Source organism: Scyliorhinus canicula, chromosome 16, assembly GCF_902713615.1.
Source record: "Scyliorhinus canicula chromosome 16, sScyCan1.1, whole genome shotgun sequence".
Lineage (NCBI taxonomy): Eukaryota > Metazoa > Chordata > Chondrichthyes > Carcharhiniformes > Scyliorhinidae > Scyliorhinus > Scyliorhinus canicula.
In genome coordinates this window covers 140813915-140836907 of record NC_052161.1, presented here as the reverse complement: position 1 = coordinate 140836907, position 22993 = coordinate 140813915, and the positions used below count along the sequence as shown (strand labels likewise).

General features: G+C 45.0%; 1 protein-coding gene across 6 annotated transcripts in view; it reads right to left on the bottom strand.

Annotated features, from left to right (window-relative positions):
• mib2 (MIB E3 ubiquitin protein ligase 2) overlaps window positions 1-22993 on the bottom strand; it is a 290271-nt gene that overhangs the window by 13864 nt on the left and 253414 nt on the right. For all 6 annotated transcript variants that reach the window (XM_038773655.1, XM_038773656.1, XM_038773658.1 and 3 more), the window contains 5 exons: window positions 20778-20934; window positions 19677-19831; window positions 11126-11252; window positions 5682-5906; window positions 265-443 (listed from right to left, as the gene is read on the bottom strand). In XM_038773655.1, coding sequence (XP_038629583.1) covers window positions 265-443; window positions 5682-5906; window positions 11126-11252; window positions 19677-19831; window positions 20778-20934 — 843 coding nt within the window. The remainder of the gene's footprint in view (window positions 1-264; window positions 444-5681; window positions 5907-11125; window positions 11253-19676; window positions 19832-20777; window positions 20935-22993) is intronic.

Sequence of the window (22993 nt, the reverse complement as noted above, 5' to 3'; positions counted from 1 at the left end):
ATCCAACAAGGCGGCTCACTTGTGGTTTAAAGCACTGTGCCACTAAAACCCAGCTGCATGTTAATAGCAAGCTAAAACTAGCAACATGTAGTTGGAGACAAGCACTGCTGCTCACCTCTTTTTTCAATACTTTACCCATTCTCATGGTGTAGAATGAGGTTAACGCACTGAGTACTTTTAATGTCTGTGAAGAACAGGATGCACTCAAGACCAAAATGGTTAGCTGGAAGTAAATGACGCATATTTTAGATATTGCTATTTTACCTGAATTTTTCTGAAAAACTTTTGACCATCTGTATTATCCTGCCATGTGTGACCAGGTCGAGTGGTGTTCTGCCCTTGTAGTTGGTGTAGTTAATATCTGCTCCATCCTGAGCCAGAAAGCAGGCAATAGCAGCACCCACATTAAGGTCACTGGATCCCAATAACCCAGAAGTCTGCAACTAAGGAGCAAGGATGCAAAGTAAAAGATGAGGGCTTAAACAATGTATATTGGGACAGTCAAAATAACAGTGAGGCTAATAACACCCATTGATATCTATGCAAAACTGGCACAGCAAATTCAGACGAGGAGATGTTTAGTTGAATGCCAATAGCCGGAATTTGCGATCGGAACACAAGCGATAATAGGAGTAGGCCATACGGCCTGTTGAGGCTGCTCCACTGCTCAATATGATGAGTCAGCCTCAACTCTACTTTCCCGTCCGCTCCCCATATCCCTCGATTCCGACAGATAAAAGAATCTGATTGTCCCAGCCATAAAACACGTTGAAAGTTGAAACATACACAATTCTCCAGGATAAGTAATTCCAGAGATTCACACCCCTTTGAGTGAAGAAATTTCTCCTCATCTGGGTCGTAAATGCCCCTTATGAGATTGTGGCTCTGTGTTCTAGGGTCCTGGTAGGTGAAACAACCTATCGGTGCTCAACATCCTGTATATTTCAATTAGATCAATTCCAGTTCTTCTGAACACCAGAGAACAGAGACCCAATTTACTCAGCCTCTCATTACAGGACAACCCTCTCATTGCAGGAACCAATTAAGGGAAATTTAAAAAAAACCCCACTGCAGATGCTGAAAATCGGAAACAAAAACAAAAATGCTGGGAGATCTGGCAGCATCCATGGATCGGGAATCAGAGTCAACATCGAGTCCAATATGGCTCTTCGGAATTTTCCGTTCTAAAGAAGTCATACGGACGTGAAACATTTACTGTTTCTCGTTTCACAGATGCTGCCAGACCTGCTGAGTATTTCCAACATTTTCTGTTTCCTACCAATTCAGTGAACATTGGAGAAATTACAGCCAATGCAACTATATAATTCCTTAAAATATGGAGACCAAAATTGCACACACTATTCCAGATGGGGTCTCACCAAAACCCTGTATAAATGTAGCAAAACATTCTTGTACTCCAGTCCTCTTGCAATACAGGTCAACATTCCATTTGCCTTGCTCATTGTTTGCTGTACCTGCATATTAACTTTGCATTTCTTGCCCGTTTGGTCTCCATATTTTGTTGAATACATACTTTGGTTGTCTTCACAAATGAGGACACAAATCAGATCCCAGAAATGTTGGAGAATGAAAGGTTTAGTGAGAGGGAAGAACTGAGGGAGATCAACATTAGTAGAGAAATGGTGCTGGGAAAACTGATGGGATTGAAGGCGGATAAATCCCCAGGGCTTCAGAATCTATATCCCAGAGTGCTTAAGGAGGTGGCTCTGGAAATAGTGGATGCATTGGTGGTCATCTTCCGGGATTCTATAGACTCTGGAACTGTCCCAGCAGATTGAAGGGTAGCTAATGTCACTACGATATTCAAAAAGGGAGGTAGAGAGAAAGCAGGGAATTATAGACCAGGAAGCCTAACATCGGTAGTGGGGAAAATGTTTGAATCCATTATCAAGGGCTTTACAGCTGAACATTTAGAAAGCAGTGGCAGGATCAGTCAGAATCAACATGGATTTATGAAGGGAAAATCATGCTTGACAAATCTGTTGAAATTCTTTGAAGAGGTAACCAGTACAGACGACAAGGGGGAGCCAGTCGATGTGGTATATTTGGACTTTCAGAAGGCGTTTGATATAGTCCCGCATAAGACATTATTGTGCAAAATTAAAGCGCATGGGATTGGGGGAAATGTATTGAGGTGGATAGAAAACTGGTTGGCAGAGAGGAAACAAAGAGTCGGGAACAATGAGTCCTTTTCGAATTGGCAGGCAGTAACCAGTGGGGTACCACAGGGATCGGTGCTGGGACCACAGCTATTCACAATATATATTAATGATTTGGATGAGGGAACAAAATGTAACATCTCAAAGTTTGCAGATGATACCAAATTAGGTGGGAGGATGAATTGTGACGAGGATACAGGGATCCTACAGCAAGATCTGGATAGGTTGGGCGAGCGGGCAAACCAATAGCAGATGCAGTATAATTTGGATAAGTGTGAGGTTATTCATTTTGGAAGCAAAAACAGGAAGGCAGATTACTACCTGAATGGTTGTAAATTGGGAGAGGGGAGTGTGCAGCGGGACCTGGGTGTCCTTGTGCACCAGTCGCTGAAGGTAAGCATGCAGGTGCAGCAGGCGGTAAAGGAGGCTAATGGTCTGTTGGCCTTCATTGCGAGAGGTTTCAAGTATAGAACATTACAGCGCAGTACAGGCCCTTCATGTTGCGCCATCCTGTGAAACCCCTCTAAAGTCCCTCTACACTATTCCCTTATCATCCATATGTCTATCCAATGACCATTTGAATGCGTTTAGTGTTGGCGAGTCCACTACTGTTGCAGGCAGGGCATTCCACGCCCTTACTACTCTCTGAGTAAAGAACCTACCTCTGACATCTGTCCTATATCTATCTCCCCTCAATTCAAAGGTATGTCCCCTCGTGCTGGACGTCACCATCCGAGGAAAAAGGCTCTCAATGTCCACCCTATCTAATCCTCTGATCATCTTGTATGCCTCAATTAAGTCACCTCTTAACCTTCTTCTCTCTAACGAAAACAGCCTCAAGTCCTTCAGCCTTTCCTCATATGATCTTCCCTCCATACCAGGCAACATCCTTGTAAATCTCCTCTGTACCCTTTCCAATGCTTCCACATCCTTCCTAGAATGTGGCGACCAGAACTGCCGCAATACTCCAAATGCGGCCGCACCAGAGTTTTGTACAGCTGCAACATGACCTCCTGGCTCCAAAACTCAATTCCTCTACCAATAAAATCTAACACACTGTACGCCTTCTTAACAACCCTCTCAACCTGGGTGGTAACTTTCAGGGATCTATGTACATGGACACCGAGATCGCTCTGCTCATCCACACTACCAAGAATCTTACCACTAGCCCAATACTCTGTCTTCCTGTTATTCCTTCCAAAATGAATCACCTCACACTTTTCTGCATTAAACTCCATTTGCCACCTGGCAGCCCAGCTCTGCAGCTTATCTATGTCCCTCTGTAACTTGTAACATCCTTCTGCACTGTCCACAACTCCACCGACTTTAGTGTCATCTGCAAATTTACTCACCCATCCTTCTACGCCCTCCTCCAGGTCATTTGTAAAAATGACAAATATAGAAGCAGCGATGTGTTGCTGCAATTGTACAGGGCCTTGGTGTGGCCACACTTGGAGTAGTGTGTGCAGTTTTGGTCTCCTTCTCTGAGGAAGGATGTTCTTGCTCTCGAGGGAGTGCAGCGAAGGTTTACCAGACTGGTTCCATGGATGGCGGGACTGTCATATGTGGAGAGATTGACTCGTTTGGGATTGTTCTCGCTGGAGTTCAGAAAAATGAGGGGGGATCTCATAGAGACTTATAACAGGACTAGACAGGATGCAGGGAAGATGTTACCAATGACGGATGTGTCCGGAAACAGGGGCCACAGTCTGAGGATTCAGGGTGAACCATTTTGGACAGAGATAAGGAGACATTTCTTCACACAAAGAGTGGTGAGCCTGTGGGATTCATTGCCACAGGAAGTAGTTGATGCTAAAACTTTGAATATATTCAAGGGGCGGCTGGATGTAGCACTTGGGGAGAATGGGATCAAAGGCTATGGGGAGAAAGCAGGATTAGGCTATTGAGTTGGATGATCAGCCATAATCGTGATGAATGGTGGAGCAGGCTCGAAGGGCCAAAAGGCCTCCTCCTGCTCCTATCTTCTATGTATCTACGTATGTATGTGAACAGCCATGATTGTCTGAATGTCAACATTTACAAAGTAAGCTGGTGTTGTAAGACTTCTTACTGAACATTTAAAAAGTAAGAAGTCTTACAATACCAGGTTAAAGTCCAACAGGTTTGTTTCGAATCACTAGCTTTCGGAGTGCAGCTCCTTCCTCAGGTGAGGAAGGCTCCTTCTTCACCTGGAGAAAGAGCCGAGCTCCGAAAGCTAGTGATTCGAAACAAACCTGTTGGATTTTCACCTGGTGCTGTAAGACTTCTTACTGTGCTCAGCCCAGTCCAACGCCGGCATCTCCACATCACAATATTTACAAAGTTTTGTGCCTTAAAAAAAATATTCTGCTTTTCTATTCTTACAATCTATAACCTCACACTTCCCCACATTGTACTCCATCTGCCACCTTGTTTCCCACTCACCCAACCTGCCTCTATATCTCTGCACCTTGTATCCTCAGCTTGCATTCTGACCGAGCTTTGTATCAGCAGAAAACCTACACACTTGGTGTTAACTTCACAAAATTGGCATTTACTCGAGGTACCATTGAATATTGTCATTTTGTTGTAATTCTGAGATAGAATAAGCACTTTTCATTGACTTGATATTTGTTCATTACTGGCACTCAACCTCTTGGAAAATCAAGTGTGAAGTCTCATTCCTTCAGATCTTAAACGAAGATTTTTAAAAAGTAAAATTTCAAATCTTCACTTTAAAAAAAAACTTTCCCATCTCCGTCTTTCCCACTATTTCTCTTTCAGTATCTGGTTTGACAATGCAGTCTTGTCCCTTTAATTCATCCTCTATCTTAGTCCGACTGCTGTTTATTTCTCAATCCTTAAATCTCATTGGTTAAAGAGATACCCAGCTGGCTGCTTTTCCACTCACGTCCCAGATACCCGGTATCCTTCACTGCCGCATTATCAGCACAAGCCATCAGCAATTGACGGGTGAAATCTTTCTGAGCTTATGGGTGCTGGAGCAAGCCTCACCAGCGGCAGACATTGTTAGATACCCTGCTACGCCAAGACCTGACTCACTAAGGGCACGTGGCAGCGTATGTATCTTGCAGATCATTACAAAATATCCAATAATAATATTTAATGAAATAGTTGATTAAATCTATGGCTGGATATGGCAGGCTCTTTATTTTATATCTTCTTTCACTGTATTCACAAGTTTATAAATGCAGAGAGGGAGGAAGCCATTTAGAGGCTCTACTTTATCCTAAGAAGCGAAATGTATAATTTAGAACGAAATTAAATTTGAGTTGGAGGCATTTCAATGGCTCTGGTTGATCTTTCCCGAAATAATCGTACAATAATTTTTAACAATAAGCTAAACAGACAGAAAATGCTTGGAGTTTAACATACAAAAACCGATTCCAAATATTCTGTGTTACTGCACACCGTGATATAACATGTGCAAGAATATTTTAAAGTAAATACATTCCCATCCTGGGCATTAAGATTCTCCTATGTGGTTCTCTTTCCACCTACGTTTGCATACAGCGAGCTTGTTTCCCCTTCCCTCGATGCCATGGTGGTTGCCAGCTCCTGACGACAGAGTGCCACATGCATGGCAGTGTCACCATCTTCATCCTCAGCATTCACGTCACAGCCTTCAGTGACCAAGAGCTGGACCATGTCAGTGTGACCCTGCGTAACGGACAGCTGCAATGGAGTCTGGTTCCGATTATTCCGAACGTTAATCTCACACCGACCCTGTGGAGAGGAAAGGATGATATAGATTTTGCAGTCGTGTAGTCTTTGTCGATTTCTAACTTATGCACTAATGTCTGTGGTGCTGATTTGCCATTTGGTAACTAATCTGAACAGAACAGCACATGACGAACATTAATATCGTGCTGTGAACGGTGCACCTCAATTCACACGCTGAAAGGCAAAGATGTAAATTAAATATTTCATAGAGACTGAGGGCACAGAACTAGGGGGTAATGTTAAAATTAAAGAATAGAGGTTAGAAAATAAACATAATCATGTCAGAAGCGTGCTTTGAAAACCTGCAACATTTTCTGGAAAGAGCAGCGAGGAAAATGAAGAGTTCCATAGTTTTGAGAAGTTGATTACGTGACACCATTTGGGGGCCAGTTTAGCTCAGTGGGTTGAACAACTGGTTTGTGATGCAGAGTGGGGCCGATAGCACAGGTTCAATTCCCGTACCGGCTGCCGTTATACATGAAGACCCCACCTTCTCAACCTTGCCCCTCGCCTGAGGTGTGGTGATCATCACCAGTCAGATGCCATCGTGATAATACTAAATAACTAGAGACAAGGATTGTGGAGAGGAAGGGTGCACATGGCAGATGAGAAAATCATCAGGTGGCCAGTGTTTTCTTAGTTCCTGCGCAAGTGAGATATCAGAAAAGCCGATAGGAGTGTTCCAGCCTTTGGAGAAATTGGAAAGGCAATTGTGTGCATGTTTTGACTACTATTCTACCCTTTACGTGAGCTTCAAACTCCACATTCTAGTACCACATAAAGTTGTAGGATTCAAGGACGGCATGGTGGTGCAGTGGTTAGCACTGCTGCCTCACGGTTTGATCCCGGCCCCGAGTCATTGTCCTTGTGGAGTTTGCACATTCTCCCCGTGTCTGCGTGGGTCTCATCCCCACAACCCAAAGATTGTGGCCAATCCAACTACCCTGCCGTGGGGCAGCACGGTAGCATGGTGGTTAGCATAAATGCTTCACAGCTCCAGGGTCCCAGGTTCGATTCCCGGCTGGGTCACTGTCTGTGCGGAGTCTGCAGGTCCTCCCCGTGTGTGCGTAGGTTTCCTCCGGGTGCTCCGGTTTCCTCCCACAGTCCAAAGATGTGTGGGTTAGGTGGATTGGCCATGCTAAATTGCCCGTAGTGTCCTAAAAAGTAAGGTTAAGGGGGGGTTGTTGGGTTACGGGTATAGGGTGGATACGTGGGTTTGAGTAGGGTGATCATGGCTCGGCACAACATCGAGGGCCGAAGGGTCTGTTCTGTGCTGTACTGTTCTATGTTCAGGGTAGTTGGATTGGCCACGTTAAATTGCCCCCGAATTGGAAAAAAAAATTGGGTACTTTAAATTTTTTGTTAAAAGTTGTAAGATTCAGCTATTGCACACTGAGGAATACTCATAGGAGTTTAGAAGAATGAGAGGTGTTCTAATTGAAACATATAGGATTCATACGGGGCTGACAGGGTAAATGCTGAGGGGATGTTTATCCTTACGGGAGAGTCTAGGACCAGAGGGCACAGTCTCAGAATAAAGGGGTGCCAAATTAATGCTGAGATGAAGATAATCCTAACCTTCGCACTTGACATAGAATTTACAGTGCAGAAAGAGGCCATTCAGTCTGCACCAGCCCATGGAAAGATCAGCCCACGCCGCCATCCTATCCCCGTAACCCAGTAACCCCCATGTAACCTTTTTGGACACCAAGGGCAATTTAGTATGGCCAATCCCCCTAACCTGCACATCTCTGGACTGTGGGAGGAAAGCGGAGCACCCGGAGGAAACCCACACAGACACGGGGAGAATGTGCAGACTCTGCACAGACAGTGACCCAGCGGGGAATCGAACCTGGGTCCCTGGAACTGTGAAGCAACAGTGCTATCCATTGTGCTACCGTGCTGCCAACTCAAGAGTGTTGTAAGTCTTTGTGTATATTTAAGGTTGAGATAGATAAGATTATTGATCAGTGAGGGAATCAAGGATTACTGGAAAAGAGCAGGAAAGTGGATGTGAGGAATGTTGGATCAGCCATGATCCTATTGAATGGCGGAGCAGGTTCGAGGGGCTGAATGGCCTGCTCCTGTCCCTATTTCTTATGGGCTTATGGAAATGAGAAACAAGTGGACTGAAATCATTAAAGCAACTTCAACTTTTGCTAATTACAACTGAAAGCAATTGATCTGGAGACTGAAGAAAATTACTGGTGAGTTGTGTGTACTGGTGGGAAGCTGCAGCGATCGGTATGTAAAGCTGAAGCTCCAGAAAAACTATAATCAGCTGAAGTTGTGTTGCTTGCTGGGATAAAATCAATGTATATGGATTGTTGCAACACGTCAGGAAGTATGTCAGCTCTGCACAATGATGCTCATTACGATGCTGAGAGCTTGCTATGATGGGACATAGTGAAGATCCAGAATGGTTATGAAAATATCTAACAACAGCAAACATTGCCCAGTCCCTTTAAAACAAAAATCAGTTTGTAACGAGAGACAAACCAAACCAGAAAATACTGGAGTCCACCTGGACAGTTCCAAGTGTAGAAAATTCAAGTTTAGATTCTTCTGAACCAAAGTATTATTCAAATTGCTCGTCTCAACTCACATCTCATGCATTATCATAATAAAGAAAACTATCAATTTACAGTCAACAGCTTTAGAAATCATTGCAAAACACGAGTATAAAACAGCAAATTCTTCAAGTCACGTCCAGCTTTCCTCTCCAACGTGGTGCATTACAAAGATACACCACCGTTATACTTGAAGCAAAAAAAATGAACAAATCTGAAAAGGAGCACAGGTAACAGATCACAATTCCTCCTCTAGCCTTTCAGCCGATTTCCTGGAAATAACACACGCGACAAATTCAGCAGGTTGCAATTTTTTGAAACATTTGCCAATATAAAGTTTTGAAACAGAGTTTAGCACTAAGAGGCCCATGCTCACATAAACAAAGCTGGAAAGCATTGAAATGGACTTGCTGGCTCTAAATTAAAAGCATTGGGCTTATTCGATTCGAAGTGCAAAATAGATGTTTCACGGAAACGTTAACTCTGTTTCTCTATCCACAAACGCTGCCTGACCCACCGAGCGTTTCTGGTATTCCCTGTTTTCATTCCAATGATTCCCCCTAAATTGGTGCTCATGATGCATAATGCTGTGCTAAATCAGATGGAATCATTTGCAACCGATTTCCATCTATTTTTGGCCCCAGTACATTTTAGCATCAGGAATGCCTTGCGTGCTACAGTATAGGAAACGCACCAGGTCTCAACCACCCCAAGGAAAGCTGGCACCCACAACTGCTCAGAGCAGCAAACTCAGGTGGGTGGATATTTGAAGGTTTTATTGCCGGCACTGAGGTTTGCTTCAGCTCTTGCACCACTTCTATTTCTTTGCTTCATTACCAATATCAATATCTCCCAGTGGAAACCCTCTAAGCTGATGACGTACAGACAGATAGATAGTTGCCAGGCAGGCGGAAGTGCCTAAGAGCTGTTGCCTGGTTTCCTACCAGCATTTAGAGATCTACACATTTGCAGAAATAGGCGAAATAATCATTTTCAGCAGAAGACCAAAGCAGCCCTGACACATGAAAAGAATATCTTTGTTATCAGATGAAAAGTAGAAACAGTGAATGTTACGGTTGAATTTCAGAAAGGAAGTCTACAGCAGCCATTGCAATTGCCTTCAATTAACATTCATTGTGTACTATTAATAGATATAACTACAGCTGCTCAAATGATCAAATATTAAAAAGGTACATTTAAGAGTGTGTACAAGAAAGAGAAGGTCTAATATAATATAATAATATTTATTGTCACAAGTAGGCTTACATTCACACTGCAATGAAGTTACTGTGAAAAGCCCCTAGTCGCCACATTCCGCCTGTTCTGGTACACGGAGGGAGAATTCAGAATGTCCAATTCACCTAACAGTCTAGCCTTGTAATCAAAAACATTGTGGTGAAACAATTTGTCTAGGAAACAACTTTGGTATAATCTCTGGAAATACTTTGGATTGTTATCATATGATGTCCGATTAAATGTAAAGTGTCCTGTTATTCAAACATACACAGTGCTGTTGGGCAACATCCTGTTTGTTAAAAGACGAACATTTAAGATGTGCTCAGTTGGACAGGAATGTGTCCACAATTAAATGGAAAATATGACTGGCTGGGCCTGTGATTCATTTTTGTGTTGTTCTTAAAACTCTCATGGCTTAATAACAAATAAATCAATCCTGATTGAAAGTATCTTTTAACTTTTTTGAGGACTAAGGTTCTGTTTTTGTTCTCCTACAAACTATATTGATACAGCAGCATCTGGTTATAACAAGGGTTCAATCATGGTAATCAAAGGGAATGGGATAATTACCTAAACTTTACAGGAATGAAGTGAAAATGCAGGAGAGTTGGACTAACTGAGTAGCTGTTACAGAAAATGGCAGATATGGCAACCCAAATGGCCTCCTTTTGTGCTGTAACCATTCTACAATTCTATTCCATGAGAATTCTTGCAGTTATCTTGAGGGTGTATCCATGCACTGTTAGCCTGTTCACCAAACATTCCGGCTGCAATTTAAAGCAACCGAAGATTGGGAGAAGTTGTGTGAATATGTGCAGCGGAGAGGATGGTGGTGGCGAGTGGATCTCTTTTTTTGCTGAGCTACACAAATTGTCTGGATACGGAAGCCAACAATAATGATGGCACAAAAAAAGGAACAATAGGATTTACTAAAGACCTGAACTTGACTGGTATATGACAAAGAAGTGTCATAGTGATAAGTGTAAAGTATTAGAGATAGGACTATGAAACATGAGCATTACAATAAGTGGGACTGAATTAGCTCCGAGACAGAGAAAGGCCAGACAGTAACAGAGAAAAATTCAGATTGTGTAACAATTTGCATCAAGTGTTTCAGGCTATTGTGAGGAATTTGTTATGAGAACATGAACGTTATACCCAATCCTAACCAAGTTTACAGAGGACCTGGTAAATACACGTTTGTCTCTAGTTGCACCTCACAAAATTCCCTATTTGAATCATACTCTGCACATTAAAAAAAATCCGAACTCAGCTCTCAATTGACGTGAGCAGAAGCCAACATTGCACCAATGTTTATTGCGACAAGAAGCGATCTTACTTGAGTAATTAAGATTTTTCAATACTGAAAAGGTTAAACAGTCACTAAAAGGTCATTAGATGAAAATGGATTTCTACCTCTCTAATCAGCGCTTCAGCGACTTCTTTGTGGTTGTTGAGGGCGGCAAGATGGAGAGCTGCAAATCCATCCTCCTTCTTCACATCCACCAGCTGCCTTGCTCGGGCTAGAATCTTCTCAGTGGCTCTAATAAAATGGGGGAGAAATGTAAAATAATATTGACGTCTATGTTAATCTGAGAGGAAATGGAAACAAAATAACTGCAGCACTGTGTAGACAAATTTAAAAGACAGAACTTCCAAGTGACCAAGTTGAAAATGAGTTGTGCAAGCAGTCAGCGGAATGTTTGATCAAATTGTGAAACCCGTGTATAAAAGATTAACTTAAATTCACCTGTTTTATTATCTTTAAATATTAATGCTACTCTTACTCTTGGTCAGTATTTAAATCCCTAATCCACCAGAAGCCACTAGAAAGTGTTTATATTTTTTAAAATATATTTTTATTGGTTTGCATTTTATGGTTATATTGCAGAGAACATTAAACAGCTACATAAAGATCTTTACAAAATGTGCATATATATTATATATATATTACTTTTTCTGAGTTACAAAGCCAGGGCTCAGAGTGTGGACAGGGGCGAACCCCTAATCCAGCTCCGTGCCTGCTCCAAAAACCAATTCAAAATCAAATTGAATCCAATTCATGGTCCACACAAGAGAGACATACCAGATCTGAGCCAAATACACACATGTACAGGAAGATAAGATACATGCTCAAAAGCCCAGGAGGGGAGCTAACAGCGAGTGTATAGGTAGTGGTGTTGGGGCCCTGTTTTTCGGGCCTTCCGACCCCCTCTGTGCCGTTCCTGTGCCGTGTGTGTCATCTCCTGGTATTGAACATACCGGGGCGCCTTCGGTGCCACCTGGGAATACTTCTAGAGAGGTCATACCTGTGTATTTTGCTGCCGTTTGCCTCCTCTGGTTCCCCTGCCCTGCTCGCTCTATGTCCTGGTTGTTATTCCCCCCCCACCCCTATCCCTGCCCCGCTCGCCACCCCACTTCCTTCTACTCTCCCCAGCTTTCTACCCTTCCGCTTCTTTTCATTCCGTTAGCAGTACCAGTTCTAGTTACCCCCCCTTGGGCAGCACGGTAGCACAGTGGTTAGTTATGTCACAGCACCAGGGTCCCAGCTTCGATTCTCGGCTTGGGTCACTGTCTGTGCGGAGTCTGTACGTTCTCCCCGTGCCTGCGTGGGTTTCCTCCGGGTGCTCCGGTTTCCTCCAAGGTCTGAAAGACGTGCTGTTAGGTGAATTGGACATTCTGAATTCTCCCTCTGTGTACCCGAACAGGCGCCGGAGTGTGACGACTAGGGGCTTTTCACAGTAACTTCATTGCAGTGTTGATGTAAGTCTACTTGTGACAATAAAGATTTTTATTACTTCTTGTTGGCTATAAACAAGTCTTGGTACAGGCTGGTGAATTGCTTCCACGTTGTAGCGCCTTCCTCCGATCCCCGAATGGAAAATGTTATTTTTTCCAGTTTGAGGAACTCTGTTAGGTCGGTCAGCCAGTCCATGGCCTTGGGTGCCGCGCCAATTTGCAGTTGAGCAGGAGTCTCCAGTGGGTAATGAGGGAGGCAAAGGTTAGGGCATCTGCCCCTCTCCCCATGAATAGTTCTGGCTGTTCCAAGATCCCGGAGATCAGTGGGCACAGTTCCACCCTCACTCCCACAACATTGGATATGGCCTCAAAAAAGGTGTTCCAATACCCAACAAGCCTGGAGCGAGACCAGAACATGAGACTGTGGTTGGCCGGGCCTCCCTGGCACCGTTCACATTTGTCCTCCACCTCCAGAAAGAACCCACTCATATGTGTTCTTGCTAGGTGCGCCCTGTCCACTACCTTCAGCTGCGTTAGGCACAGCCCGGCCATGAGGTGGTGGATTTCCACCTATGCAGTGCTTCGCTCCTTATTCATCTCCAGCTCTTCCTCCCATTTCTTGCCCAGTGATGACTGTACCTCTTCCAGTAGCCATCTGTACACGTCAGCGCCTTTGCAGTCCCCTAATTCATCCATGGCTAGAAGCTTGTCCATTAGGGAGTGTCCTGATAGCTGGGGAAATGTTGCTGTCTCCTATATGGAGGAAGTTCCTTAGCTGCATATATCGCAACATGTTCACTTTTTGGAGCTGAATTTTGTCTGTCTGCTCCCCAGTATCGTTACCGTGCCTTCTATGTATACGTCCCCTATCGTCAGTGTCCCCTCGTCCTGTCCCCACCTTTTAAAAGTGGCATCTAGTATTGCCGGGGTTATTTATGGTTCTTGCAGATGGGGGCCCTGGCGGACATTGCCATCTGAGTAACAGAGGAATCTGGGCAGTACATTCACGCTGAACGTCTTCACGCTCAAGAATCCCACCTCTGTAGGCCCCTCTTTACCTCGTCCATCAGATCTGGGGTTTGAGACGTTGAGGAGAAGGTCATCCATCTAGAGTTAGAGTCTGTGCTCCCCGTCTCCCCTCTGGATGCCTCTCTACCCATTCGCTAATCTGAGAACGATGGCCAGCGGCTCAATCGCCAGGGCAAATGGCAGCGGGGACAATGGGCATCCCTGCCCCTTGCCTCTGTGCAGTTGGAAGTATCCAGAGCTGGAGGTGTTCGTAACTATGCGTGCCATGGGAGCGCGGTACGATATCTTCACCACATGAGGTGAACCCTGACTCAAACTCAAACTGTTCCAGCAGATCCACGAGATACTTTCATTCGACTCTGTCGAAGGCCTTATCTGCGTCCAGAGATAAGATCACTTCTGGTGTCTCCTCCCTGGGTGGGGTCATGATCACATTCAGCAAGTGTCTGATGTTCGCCATTAGTTGGCTGCCCTCGACAAAGCCTGCCTGATCCTCCACGACTAACTCTGGCACGCAACTGTCCAGTCATCTCGCCAGGGCCTTAGCTCTTTGGCATCAGTGTTCAGGAGTGAGATGGGTCTGTATGACACACACTCTGTCGGGATCAGGAATATCGAGGCCTGTGCCAGCATGGCCGGCAGGGTCCCTCTCGACAATGAGTCGCTGAACATCTCCTGCAAGTGAGGGGCCAGTGCTGTCACAACTATTTCATAGAAGTCCACCTTCCCCGTCTGCATGGAGTAAATGATCTTCACGACTTCCCCCAGTTCTAATGTGCTTCCAATCCCTGCTTTCGTTCCTTCCCCACAACTGGCTTGCCCAGTCCATCAAGAAACTGCCTCGTCTTCGAGGCTCCCTCTCAAGGTCTGGAGATCTACAGCACCCGATACAAAGGCATTTTTGATCTTGTCTGGCTGCTTGACTAGTCTGCCGTTCTTATATTTCAACTGCGCTATCTCCCTCGTGCTCATGTCAGCAGGCGGCTGGCCTTATGCCCGTGACTGTCTCTCATGACTAGCAGAGTTGGTACACTGCTTTCCCAGTGGAGAGGAGGTCAAATTCCATTTGTATCATTTTTCTGTCCGCCAGTAGGAACATAATCGGGGTTGTGGAGTATTGCCTATCCACCTCTAATATGGAGTCAATCAGCCCTTGCCTAACCACCCTCTTCCTGTCCCTGCGTGCCCTGTACACTATTACTTCCCCCCTTATCACCGTCTTCAGTGTGGGGGGGTGAGACCTCCCCATTTTGGTTGCAGGATACACACTTGTCGATGGCTTGGAATATTCTCTTGCAGATCGTCTGGTCAGCGAGGAGGGCTGTGTGCAGGGCCCGACCCGTCTCCAACCTCACCTCCATGTGGTGTGGTGCACAGTCAGAGATTACTATTGCAGAGTATTCTGCTCCTGTTACCCCTGGGAGCACCGAACACTCTGGTCAGATTTGAGGGTGTTTCCTCAGATGATAGTTTGTTTTATTGCAGGGGGTGGGATGGGGATTGTTGTTGCCTTAGTGATCGATTTTTAAGTTAAAAGGTCCCAACTTGAAGCTTCTAGGGGAGAGCCACCTTTCGTGCGACTGTTCAGCACATCGCCACCACCAAAGTCCCAAAAGTGTTTACACATCAATAGCTATTCTGAATGATGTAACTCTTCAGGCATAATCTGTGAAATCGGAGGCCATACACAACTAGCCAAATTATGCTTCTGAATAGGTTGAGGATGCAAAGAGTTCCATGATCCTATTAAAAAGAGCTGTTAAACTATAATTTGCAAATTCAAACAGAATTATCTTCATACTGTAACATGGTTTAGTCTGGAAGACAAGGGAACGCTCTTTCTGAACACAAACAGACTGCAAGTGAATGAAGGAGATAGAAGGCCCTTTAATTGATCGGTGTGTTCCAGTGCGAAAGTAGCAATCTCAGGGTGCGAACGATAATGCATTTCACATTACTGTGCCACATCGATCATGGCATGGTAGACAATCAAAATACTGTCAGCAAGCATAAAGTATAGGGAGGGTGAACACTGGAGCTAAATGAATAAAGAGCTCCTTGTACTTATAGAATAAATAACTGCATACCAAAGTTCTTCATAGTTAATAAATTACTGTTTACGTGCAGTCTGTGTGTTACACAGGCAAACATGGCAGCCAATGTATGCACTGTAAGGTGCCATAAACAACAAATGAGACTCATGACTGGTTAATCTTTCTAAAGTTGTTGATTAAGGAATAAATGTTGGCCAGGAGCATTTTCCCAGTAATGTGCTTCTCCCAGTAGTATGCTTTATACGGACTACACTCGCTAATGCCTTATAAATACAATGCAGCAATTTTCACATTGCATAACAGCTGCTTTTATTGAACAAATAATTTAGAATAATGATCTCTAGCTTAAACTGTTGTACGATAAGTAGCATTTGTAGTATCAAGGAGCCTTGGCAAAACAGGTGTCAATGGGAATCGGGGGAAGTCTGTCCGCTGGTTGGAGACATGCCTGACACAAAGGAAGATGGGGTTGTAGTTGTTGGAGGATAATCACTCCAGGAGTTTCTCAGGGCAGAGATCTAGACACAACCAGCTTCAGCTACTGCATCAATGGCCATGCTAGATACCACGTTCAAAAGATGGAGGCAGGACGGGGGCACGCTGATGGTCGGGGACTTCTACATAGGGCGTAGACTGGCGATACTGGACAAACTGACGAGGAAGTGGAAACTAGCAAAAGGACAGGAATTGAGACACCTCCAAATAAAGCACTTCCTCCGCAAAGTGACAGTAGGGTACCCCGGAGCCCCAGAAAGCACACTGCTAGAGGACCTGATAGGCACAAGCAGCGAGAAGTGGGGGCTATGTGGGAAAAATATACAGACAGCTACTGGACAGAGCTCGAACACCACTGGGCGGGATCAGACAAAAATTGGAGGACGAATTGGGGACAGAGGTAAGATGGGGACTCTGGAGCCATGCACTACCTCTCTATAAAATAAAGCAAAGTAGCGCGGGCAAGAAAAATGTAGTGTATATAAACAACAACTGTTTATAAATATGAGAAAAGCCAATAAAAAGATTTAACAAAAAAAAACATTACCTCGATCACCCGAACAGGTGCCGGAGTGTGGCGACTAGGGGATTTTCACAGTACGTCATTGCAGTGTTAATGGAAGCCTACTTGTGACAATAATAAAAATGATCATACGGTCAGAAGTGGGGATGCCCGCTGATGATTGCACAATGTTCAGCACCATCTCGAGTCCTCAGATACTGAAACAATTTGTGCCCATATGCAACAAGGCCTGGACAACATTCAGGCTTGGGCCGATAAGTGCCATACAAGTGCCAAGCAGTGACCATCTCCAACCAAACAGAATCGAACCATCTCCCCCTGACATTCAACAGCCTTACCATTGCTGAGCTCCCACTATTAACATCTTGGTGGGGAGGGAGGGGTTATCATTGACCAGAAGCTGAACCAGACCAGCAATATAAATAATGTGGCTACAAAAGCAAGTCAGGCACTGGAAATTCAGCAGGGAATAACTCCCCTCCTGACTCCCCAAAGCCTGTCCACTATCTATAAGGCAACAAGTCGGGAATATGATGGAATACTCTCCACCAGCTTGGATAAGTGCAGCTCCAACAACACACCAGCTCAACACCATCCAGGAAAAAGATGCACTGCAATAACGCACTAAGGGCAGCATGGTAGCATAGTGGTTAGCATCAATGCTTCACAGCTCCAGGGTCCCAGGTTCGATTCCCGGCTGGGTCACTGTCTGTGTGGAGTCTGCACGTCCTCCGCGTGTGTGCGTGGGTTTCCTCCGGGTGCTCCGGTTTCCTCCCACAGTCCAAAGATGTGCGGGGTTAGGTGGATTGGCCATGCTAAATTGCCCGTAGTGTCCTAAAAAGTAAGGTTAAGGGGGGGTTGTTGGGTTACGGGTATAGGGTGGATACGCGAGTTTGAGTAGGGTGATCATTGCTCGGCACAACATCGAGGGCTGAAGGGCCTGTTCTGTGCTGTACTGTTCTAAATGCAGTTGGAATGCAGAGTACTGGGCTAATGGCAAGATTCTTGGTAGTGTAGATGAACAGAGAGATCTCGGCATCCGGGTACATAAATCCCTGAAAGTTGCCACCCAGGTTAATAGGGCTGTTAAGAAGGCATATGGTGTGCTAGCCTTTATAAGCAGGGGGATTGAGTTTCGGAACCACAAGGTCATGCTGCAGCTGTACATAACTCTGGTGCGGCCACACCTGGAGTACTGCGTGCAGTTCTGGTCACCACATTATAGGAAGGATGTGGAAGCTTTGGAAAGGGTTCAGAGGAGATTTACTAGGATGTTGCCTGGTATGGAGGGAAGGTCTTACGAGGAAAGGCTCAGGGAATTGAGGTTGTTTTCGTTAGAGAGGAGAAGGCTGAGAGGTGACTTAATAGAGACATATAAGATAGTCAGAGGGTTAGATAGGGTGGACAGTGAGAGTCTTTTTCCTCGGATGGTGATGACCAACACGAGGGGACATAGCTTTAAATTGAGGGGTATGAGATATAGGACAGATGTCAGAGGCAGTTTCTTTACTCAGAGAGTAGTAGGGGTGTGGAACGCCTTGCCTGCAACAGTAGTAGACTCGCCAACTTTAAGGGCATTTAAGTGGTCACTGGATAGACATATGGATGAAAATGGAATAGTGTAGGTCAGATAGGCTTCAGATGGTTTCACAGGTCGGCGCAACATCGAGGGCCGAAGGGCCCGTACTGCGCTGTAGTGTTCTATGTTCTATGTTCTAAAGGCTTCCCTCGGCATCACCTTCCGAAGCTGTGATGTCTCCAATCTAGAAGGACAAGGGTAGCAGATGCATGGGGAGCCCATCAGAGGATGTTCCTCTCCAAGCCACTCACTATCCTGCCTTTGAAATAAATCGCCATTCCTTCACTGTCGCTGGGTCAAAATCATGGAACTCCCTTCGCTAACAGCACTGTGGGTGTGCCTACACCATATGGACTGCAGTGGTTCAAGAAGGCAGCTCACCACCATAGTGGCGGACTTGCACTTTGTGGGACCTGCGTTCACCTTTATTTCTGGGCACTGCCCTGAATGACACGATGACTTTACCCTCAATGATGTCACCCCCCCCCCATGCCCTGACATGACGGCTGCCTGGCTATCTGACCGCACCTCACCCTCGGTTGGGTCAGAATCTGCTGCTGTTTGTTAAATATTTTTAGGTTGCCCTCCCATTCTCCTCAGCTGCTCCCCTTGATGACTGCCAGCCAACGTCTACCTCCTCACTTGCCACTCGCAGGCTCTCACCCCTGAAGCAAGCTTGACAACCTCAGTGCCGGCTCAGGCTGCCTGCCTGGCTATCTGACCTCCTCGGCTATCTGACCTCCTCGGCTATCTGACCTCCTCGGCTATCTGACCTCCTCGGCTATCTGACCTCCTCGGCTATCTGACCTCCTCAGCATTGGGTCAGAAACCTGCCTGCTGCTTTTTAAAATAATATTTTTCACAGATCCTCGTTACCGCTCTCTCTCTCTCCAAGTCACCATCACCTCTCAACAAACTTGCGACAATGTTTTCCCACTCTTAGGGGATTCGAAAAATCAGAGCCTGATGTTGGCCCAGATTGCCTCCTAATAGATCCGGAGCTAACAGGCCCCATAACCACCGGCCAGCACAGGGGCCTCCCATTGTTTGGGACTCTGCGCGTAGGCAGGGTGTTTCATTGCAAGTCCCCCCCTCTCCATCTCCATATTCCGGCTCTGGGTCACTGTCCGTGTGGAGTTTGCACATTTCACCCCCACAACCCAAAGATGTGGAGCTGGGGTGGATTGGCCACACTAAATTGCCCCTTAATGGGAAAAACTTTAGAAGAAGAAGAAAAGGAATGGGCAATAAAACTGCTTGCCTGGTTAGCTGCACTCACATCCCATTAAATAATTTTTAAAAAAAGTCACGGCTGTTAAATTTTAAAAAGCACCTTTGTGGGTGATGTGGAAAAATTGAAAAGACCCTGAAATTCTTGATTAACATTTGGAACTCTTGTATTTGGGGAACAAAATGGTTGCTGTCTGGGTTTCCAATATCTGCTCTGTAATGTTTTAGGATTAGTGCTTGTAATTTCCTCACACTGCGTATTGCAGGATATTTACAAAGACCAATTTGCAATATGTCAGTCATTCAGCTGGTTCTTACTGTTTGTTGCCTTTTAAGGCTGCGTGGTGAAGCAAGTTGAAACCACGATTATTTAGTTGAGTGAAGTCGATGCTCGGCACCTCTGTCAGGATTTCAATGATGTCTCTATAGTCCTTCGCAATTCCATCATGCAGAGGGGTGTCTCCATACGAATCCTGGAAAGGGCAAAACAGTTGAGTTGAGGATGTGTTCACCAAGCCTGCACATTTAATTGATTGAAAGAATACCTGTGGTTAGTCTTCCCCACCAGCTTGACGTGAATGTGTGTTGATACAGTGAAGGCCTCGAGGGCCAGATGCAGTTCCCAAACCCCTTCTACTTGGCTCCTGGAGCCACCTTCACAATGCTGGTCAGTAAGTTTCAATGGAAGATGCTGAATGGAGCTTCTCCTCCAACTATAGGCTGCTTCTTTCACAAGGTTACTGCAGTTGGCTCGCTAGTGTGCAGGTGAGCAAAGCACTGTGCCCGAGGGGAGGGGGAGAGAGTGTTTTGAATGATGTCCCCACTTCCACATCCCCTTTCACCAAGTTGCACTTCGCGCCACTCCTCCCATTGTGTTAGAGGACACTTTGGTGTTGATCATTTGGTTACAAGAATTGTTCCAGGGATAAGAAACTTCAGACGTGTTTATCGATTGGAGAGGTTATGGCTGTTTACTGTGGGGAACAGAAGGTGGAGATTTGATAGAGGCATTCAAAATCACGGGGGTCTGTAGAGAGTGTATAGGGAGAAACAGTTCCCACTACAGAACGAGATGGCACAGATGTAAAGTAATTTGCAAAAGAAGCAGGAGCGTTAGGAGGAGAAACTTATTTGTACAGCGATTGGATAAGATCTGGAATGTACTGCCTGGGAGTGTGGTGGAGGCAGGTTCAGTTGAAACATTCAGAAGGGAGTTAGCCTGTTTTCTAGGCAGGACAACAGCACTAAGTGATTTGTTCATTCAGAGAGCCAGTTCAGACAAGCTGAGCCAAATGGCCTTCTTCTGCACTGCATTCAGACATTACTCCCATTAAATAACCAGGCTAACACATTCCTAGCGCCAACAGCCTTTCAGTCCATCTTATTTTTTTTTAGAAGTGGCAGTAGGTGTTCTCTCACCTGCAGATTGACATTGCAGTTATATTCACAAAGTGCACGCACCACTTCCGTAAAGCCCTTGTTTACTGCAATGTGCAGAGCAGAACACGTGGAAGCATTCAGTAGGTTGACATTCGCACCTTTGCTGAGCAGCAGTTTGGCCACCTCAGGCTGGTTTCTGTGGAGAACATGCACAGTTACTGGTTACTGATGGAGACCGGCCAGTTCAGCTGGTTATTCCTGCACCAATCAGCAGGAAGCAAACTTGAAGCAGCTCCTGCACAGTTCAACACTCGATAATGTTTTTAAATTACTTATTCACCATTTTAAGGTTAGGAAAAACAGGTGAAAAGGCCGCCTTGCCAACTGTTAACTGCCGCTGGACACTGACTGTCAAGTAGCGGTCAGTGCATTTGTTAACACCCTGCTTTCCATGGCCAGGCAGCTACACAGAGCCAGCACTCAAAACCAAATATAGCTGTCAACCGGAACTGTTAGACAACTTCACTCAAATTAAATGGTGCAGGCTTGTTGCAGGTTTCTGTGAACCATAACTTCAAACGATACGGTTCCAATCAGGTAGTTGTTGGTATGGTGAAGACAAAAACATTTCTTCATATCCGGCAAGTCTGAATCTTTTGGAAGAAATCTTGGGAAAGCTGGGAATTTTACCAACATCTCTAAACACTATTTTCTTAAGCTGAAAATGATCTTTTGTAACAAAGATCAGAGGATATCATCTTCATATTGTTTTGGTTCAAAAAAAATACGATTGAGTTACAGTCATCAACTATTCTGGAGTTTACCCTGCATTTATTACTCAATTTGTATGATGTCTCAGCTTTCTGAAAGGAAATGGAGGGAGGAATGTTGAGGGTGCTGCTTACAATAACAGTCATTAGAGGTTTCAATGTCATGGTTATTTTCAGCAAATGGCAGAGTTACGGACAGCAGTATGTAGTAGGTAGGTTTTTGAGTGTATACGTGTGCGGGTGTGAGTGTACCAGCTGGCGGGAACCCTCTGCCCCTGCTGGGACCCATCTCTGCATTGCTCTTTCTCCTCGAAATATAGGGAGAGGGGGATTAGCTTTGAGAAACCCATTGTCCCAATATGGTAGATGTACCAAATGAACATGGCCAACTACTGCAACAAAAATGGTTTAGAAATAGCTTTAAGATCTACTACCAATCCTGTTATAGGGCTTATTACACTCATTTCAACTGCACAGTTCCAAGGAACTCTGGATGTTGATTTAACGTAGGCATGTGGATGACTAGAAAATCGAATGAATTTTTAAATTGGCCTTAATTTTGACATGACAAACTACAAGGTTGCAGGCACTTCCCATTCGTGCACAAATCTCAACTGCAAAATTAGAAAGGAACAAATGGTGTGAGTGTGGTGGGACAGATATCTGCCCATTTTACCCTGTGTTAGAGAGGTTGACCATTTAGAAAAATACCTGATTACTTTGAATTCATAGAATGTACAGTGCAGAAGGAGTCTGCACCGGGCCTTGGAAAGAGCCCCCCACCGCCAATCCATCCCCATAACCCAGTCACCCCACCTAACCTTTTTTCTGAACACTAGGGGCAATTTAGCATGGCCAATCCACCCAACCTGCACATCTTTGGACTGTGCGAGGAAACCGGAGAACCCGGATGAAACCCACGCAGACACTGGGAGAACGTGCAGACTCCGCACAGACAGTGACCCAAGCCGGGAATCGAACCTGGGACCCTGGAGCTATGAAGCAACAGTGCTAACCACTGAGCTCCCATGCTGCCAGGCACGTTACCATGCTGAAAAAGACAACACGGTCAGGAAAAGAAAAGAAAGAACAACTAAGTCTTGTTCCAACTCTGCAACTTCTTAGCAACTGCCTTTGAAACTTCCATTTGTGAAGGAGCTTTCAGACATAAATTGTAATGTTTAAATGGCCATTGGATAAACATATGGATGATAAGGGAATAGTGTAGATGGGCTTTAGAGTGGTTTCTCAGGTCGGCGCAACATCGAGGGCCGAAGGGCCTGTACTGTGCTGTAATGTTCTATGTTTTCAAAAATGATGAGGTGAACAACTCTAGGGGATGATGGCAAATTGGTCCTGGGAATTGGATTTCGCTGCTCATTTTAATGCTGTTGAGGCTGCTAAATTCTCAAATTAGATATGCTTAAAATATATAAATTGTACACATTTAAATTATAGTAAAGCACCCTCTTAACGGGCTAGCAT